Genomic DNA, 6,083 nt, shown 5'->3' with positions numbered 1-6,083 from the left:
CATTAAAATATTTTCCTTCTTAACTATTACAAAAATCAACGAATTTGAGTAACTTTTGCTTTTGTTTTATTTGTACCTTAAACATAACACTGAACAATCAATTATGTGCCACCCCACCTTCCTTCATCTGCAAAAAAACTAATCAAAAGACATATGTACAAGGCTAAAAAAATTCAGCAACACTTACCATACTCAGGCTAAAAGAATTAAGCAACACTTACCATACTCTTTTTATATTCACTGTTAACTTTTAGCTCATGTGACAGACTTTCCACCTGCTCAACAGTTTCAAGTGGGGATGGAAGAATGTCTTCCAGGATTGGTATATCTCCATGTGTTTTTGACATATGGGTTTCCGTCATTTTGACAATATTCAGGAATTTTGCAAAAATAATGGCATTTACTATTTTTAAAAGATTATTAGCAAATTTACAGAAATGGTGCATTCGGAAGACAAAACCGTGGTAGACATGGTTGGAACAAGTTAGGTGAGAGGGTGGTGGAGGCCAAAACCATAATCATAATCATCTGTATCAAACCTTATTACAGGTAAAACCAGTAGGCAGTCTACTGTATTTTATCAAACCGTTATTAGTATAATAGATCTCGTAATAATTTTGCAAAAATAATGGCATTTACTATTTTTAAAAGATTATTAGCAAATTTACAGAAATGGTGCATTCGGAAGACAAAACCGTGGTAGACATGGTTGGAACAAGTTAGGTGAGAGGGTGGTGGAGGCCAAAACCATAAATGCCATCATCTGTATCAAACCTTATTACAGGTAAAACCAGTAGGCAGTCTACTGTATTTTATCAAACCGTTATTAGTATAATAGATCTCGTAATAATTTTGCAAAAATAATGGCATTTACTATTTTTAAAAGATTATTAGCAAATTTACAGAAATGGTGCATTCGGAAGACAAAACCGTGGTAGACATGGTTGGAACAAGTTAGGTGAGAGGGTGGTGGAGGCCAAAACCATAATCATAATCATCTGTATCAAACCTTATTACAGGTAAAACCAGTAGGCAGTCTACTGTATTTTATCAAACCGTTATTAGTATAATAGATCTCGTAATAATTTTGCAAAAATAATGGCATTTACTATTTTTAAAAGATTATTAGCAAATTTACAGAAATGGTGCATTCGGAAGACAAAACCGTGGTAGACATGGTTGGAACAAGTTAGGTGAGAGGGTGGTGGAGGCCAAAACCATAAATGCCATCATCTGTATCAAACCTTATTACAGGTAAAACCAGTAGGCAGTCTACTGTATTTTATCAAACCGTTATTAGTATAATAGATCTCGTAATAATTTTGCAAAAATAATGGCATTTACTATTTTTAAAAGATTATTAGAAATTTACAGAAATGGTGCATTCGGAAGACAAAACCAATTTTTCACTTTTGACAATTGAGCACCTGCTACATCCAGATTCTAGGGAGGAAAGGAAGGACGATCTTACTGGATCCCATAGCCTCTCCGAGGCACAAACCAGGCTTTTACTTAACCCCCCCCCCCTGCACCCGAGCTTTTTAAAATAGTAAATGCCATTATTTTTGCAAAATTATTACGAGATCTATTATACTAATAACGGTAAATAAATAATAAATAGTAAATAAATCAAAATCAGTTACATTATTTTATCTTATTCATAGCATAAATGTTCTCGAAGATTACTAAAAAGAAATTGAATTAGACTACAGCAAATTGGCAAACTTTACCTTGTATCTGTTTCCACCGAGTTTGTTTGGGGCGTTCTTCAACATATCAGCAATACTTGTCTCAACATCTCTTTCAGTTGCATTAGTGTGGGTGTTGATACAGGCTTCTGGAAATTTATAAGAATTAATTAATATATATAATTATAATTCACTTTGCTATTCCCCATTCCACAGTCCTCTCGTCCTTCCCACTTCCCTGTCCCCACATCATCCCCACTATTCCCACTTCCCTGTCCCATCGTCCTCCTTACCATTTTCCCCTCCCCTGTCCTTCTTCCTCCCCCACCATCTCCCATTCACCTGTCCCTTTGTCCTCCCCAGCATTCCCCTGTCCCCACCATCCCCAACTCCCCAGTCCCCTCGTCCTCCCCACCATTACCCTCTCCTCTGTCCCCTCGTCTTCCCCACCATACCCCCCTCTCGTCCTCCCCACCATTCCAAACTACCTCATCCGATGCATTCTATAATGGTCTGATGCTTCCATCAGAAAATTGGGAACATCAAATGATCTGATATTCCCATCACTGAAAAATAAGAACAGCTAAAAAAATGAAATGAAAAAAATAAAAAAATAAACTATACTCATGAAATGAACAGTATGGTAAACAACACAGCTCAATTTCAATGCAATGTCACACAAAATTATTAAATCGAAATGAAAATAAATTGAAATCTATGAAAATTCAAATTATCAATACAATCGGAAATATTGAAATAATATCGCAACATAATATAGTGTGGGTTGCTCTTACGTGCAACAGACGGTGCTGTTTTTCAAAAAAGGCATGGTTTTACCTGTCACAAGTGTGGCATCTATACTTATACTCACGAAATGAACGGTATGGTAAACAACATAGCTCAATTGCAATGCAATGTCACAATAACATTTAATAACAATAATAACAATAACATTTAAATATACTTTAAGATATAATCTAGAAGAAAATAAGAACATTGAAACGGTTCATGAACTCGATTTCAATAAAGGACACTATGGGGAACTTTGAAAAACAGTTAATGAGTATAATTAGACAGACTTGTTGCTAGGCAGAGGAGTAAATAATGAGATATATGGCAAATTTTGCAAAATATACGGCACACAAACATTCATACCCAAACAAAGCAAAATGCTAGGTAAGAACAAAGCAGTTGGCCCGTAGGGGAAAGGAGATACCCACAAGACTGGAATACAAGTCATTAACAAGCACACAAGTACTACACTACACAACAACCGCACTACTACCAGAACTGGACGAATCACTACCAAAACAACACATTGCACATCACTACCAAAACAACACAACACAACACAAGCATTGGCAAAGAATTATAGACCAGTTGCACTAACATCCCACATAATAAAATTATTTGAGAGTGATCAGGAGTCAGATTACTAGTTTTATAGAGACCAATGACCTCCACAATCCAGGCCAACAAGGATTTAGAGCAGTTTCTATGATCGAGCCACTGAGATCTATAAAGAATTCTGATCAAGAAAGAGATCTAGGGGTGGTTTTAGATAGAAAACTATAACCTGAGGATCATATTAAGAACATTCTGCGAGGGGCCTATGCTACACTTTTTAACTTTAGAATTGCTTTTAAATACATAGGTCAAAAAGTTTTAAAAGTTTTAAAAGTTTTTTAAACCTCTCGTGTATCATGAGTGTGTTAAAGCATCAGATGGTGCATTCAGATGATGAATATTACCTAGTTCCTTCATCTGGGAAGAATGAACACATATTGGTGCATTCGGATGATAAAAACTAACTACTGTAGTTTAATTGATCAACAGACTGTATATCATATGCAGACTGTATGTGGATCTGCGGGCCACTCCAAACAACAGCCTGGTGGACCAAGCTCCGCCAGGGCTAAAGCACAAAGTGATATAGATGTGATAGAGAAACTAGGTCAAATGGAGGAGTAGGTCTGTATATTAAACAGCACCTGACGTGCACAGAGCTACTAAACTCAATGTGGTGGTAGAGTGGTGGGGGGGGGGGGAAACATTGCAGAAAAAAACAAAAATACAATTTGGTCAACAAAACAGCATTGTTTAAAATAGAAGACATGGGTTGTCATTTTGGGGGTAAGGTAGGTTACATTGAGTTAATTAGTTAGTACTTAGTTTTTATCTTAAACTGGTTGGGAGAGGTACAGTGTTGCTGTGCTGGTGAAAGAACACCTAAAGGTAAATTAAATAATGATTGCGAATCCACAAGAAGTTGTCATAATATCGCTAGAGATCTGCAATCAGGATGATAAACTTTCCTTAAAGAATTTGACAAACACTTGCTGATAGGACATGAAGTAAATGAAATGTATGTCAAGTTTTGTGAAATATATGATAAAAGCACAACAAAATTTGTACCAAAGGAGAGATGCAGAACTTGGAAAAGGGGTTTGTTCAACAGAAATTGCGAGAGGGCCTGAGACCCAAACACACACAAATGGAATCAATATATAGCAAGAGGCCAAACCCCCAAACATACAAGCGATGCAAAGATGCGAGAAACAGCAGCAGCATTAAGGAGAGGGACTTAAGGACCATAAATAAAGTGTGAAAATAAACTCGAGTAAATTTTTTTAACTACTCTCGACAGTGAAGAAAAACAAATATTCAGACGATTTGTGTTAGAATCATTAATCTTACACTTTCGGTCATATTCAACAACACAAATACATACACACACATTCCTGTTGCTGTAGCAAGTGAAGAATTACACACACAGATCACAATAACGTGATGCATCAAATGAACAAATCCACAAGGGCCGTGACGAGGATTCGAACCTGCGTCCGGGAGCATCCCAGACACTGCCTTAATCGACTGAGCTACAACAGGGTAAAAGGGTTGAAACCGAAGTTCTACTGAACTTACTGGATCCCATAGCCTCTCCGAGGCACAAACCAGGCTTTTACACAACCCCCCCCCCCCCTGCACCCGAGCTATGTCAACAGGCCGTTCTCCCTCTTCGCCCTTCCGAATGCACCATATCAGTAAATTTTTTAATAATCTTTTAAAAATAGTAAATGCCACTATTTTTGCAAAATTATTACGAGATCTATTATTCTATAGAATAATGCATATAAATGCATATATGCATATAAATACAAAACATAAATACAAAACAAGTAAATGTAAATAATTTTACCTTGCACCTAGATCCACCAAGCCTGTATGGCGCGCGTTTCAGTACTTCGGAAATCTAGAACTATCTTGAATCTCTAATCTGCAATGAAACAATACATATTATTGCACTTACCAAAACATGGATGAATGTAGAAAATACAGAACTATTAGCTGAATATCAAATAAATGGATTTAATCTATTTCACACAGATAGATATATTACACTGTGTATATTAGGTAATACCTAACATACACGCCTCCACACACACTACATTTGAAATGTAGTCTCAAAAAGACTACATTTCAACAGCAAAGATTACTCCATAAAAAAATAATTAAATTATTGACCAACATGAGAGAGGGTTAGCCAACATGAGGGTTGTGTTGATTGCCTGAAAATATTTAAATTGTGTAATGTATTGAATGGCATTTTTCAAGTTACAACATTTTTTAAATTACTGAACTAGGTTCTAGGCTTTGCTAGGCTTAATTCAATTATTACAGATAAGCCTAACCTAGCCTAGAACCCAGTGGGTTTTCTTCCTATTGGGGAGTGTTGTACATGCCTCGCCTCCACATACACACTAGCACAGCCAGGCCTCGCCTCCACATACACACTAGCACAGCCAGGCCTCGCCTCCACATACACCAGCACTGCCAGGCCTCGCCTCCACATACACACTAGCACAGCCAGGCCTCGTCTCCACATACACACTAGCACAGCCAGGCCTCGCCTCCACATACACCAGCACTGCCAGGCCTCGCCTCCACATACACCAGCACTGCCAGGCCTCGCCTCCACATACTCACCAGCACAGCCAGGCCTCGCCTCCACATACACCAGCACTGCCAGGCCTCGCCTCGCCTCCACATACACCAGCACTGCCAGGCCTCGCCTCCACATTTAAACCAACCAAGCCCACAAATACGTTAACATGGACCAGCATTACACCGTCTAACATACTCTGTCAGATGTAACAACTAAATTTGTGAATTCAAGACCAAATCTATTGTATAACACAGTGTTAGTACGAGAAAAACATTACTTACATTCGAAGCCGTGTTTTAAAATGGCGGCGGTCTTGTACTGACGCTCCAAACTGTGTGTTCGTTTGCGTATGATGAACGTGTGACAATTTACTACAACAATTATTTAATTATTCTTATTCTTTATTTTAATATTTTTAGGGTACATGAAATTTCAAACTTATTTGCACA

The 6,083-nt window shown here is 37.7% G+C and overlaps 1 protein-coding gene across 1 annotated transcript in view; it reads right to left on the bottom strand.

Annotated features, from left to right (window-relative positions):
- LOC138352799 (uncharacterized) overlaps nucleotides 1-5,767 on the bottom strand; it is a 7,584-nt gene extending 1,817 nt beyond the window's left edge. The window contains exons 1-3 of the mRNA XM_069305387.1: nucleotides 5,676-5,767; nucleotides 4,888-4,965; nucleotides 1,731-1,837 (exon numbers count right to left, since the gene is read on the bottom strand). Coding sequence (XP_069161488.1) covers nucleotides 1,731-1,775 — 45 coding nt within the window. The 5' untranslated portion in view covers nucleotides 1,776-1,837; nucleotides 4,888-4,965; nucleotides 5,676-5,767. The remainder of the gene's footprint in view (nucleotides 1-1,730; nucleotides 1,838-4,887; nucleotides 4,966-5,675) is intronic.
- Nucleotides 5,768-6,083: the final 316 nt, after the last annotated feature.

This window comes from Procambarus clarkii, chromosome 55, assembly GCF_040958095.1.
Source record: "Procambarus clarkii isolate CNS0578487 chromosome 55, FALCON_Pclarkii_2.0, whole genome shotgun sequence".
Taxonomy (NCBI): Eukaryota; Metazoa; Arthropoda; class Malacostraca; order Decapoda; family Cambaridae; genus Procambarus; species Procambarus clarkii.
The sequence above is the reverse complement of the archived record's forward strand: the minus strand, read 5'-3'. Positions and strand labels throughout refer to the sequence as shown.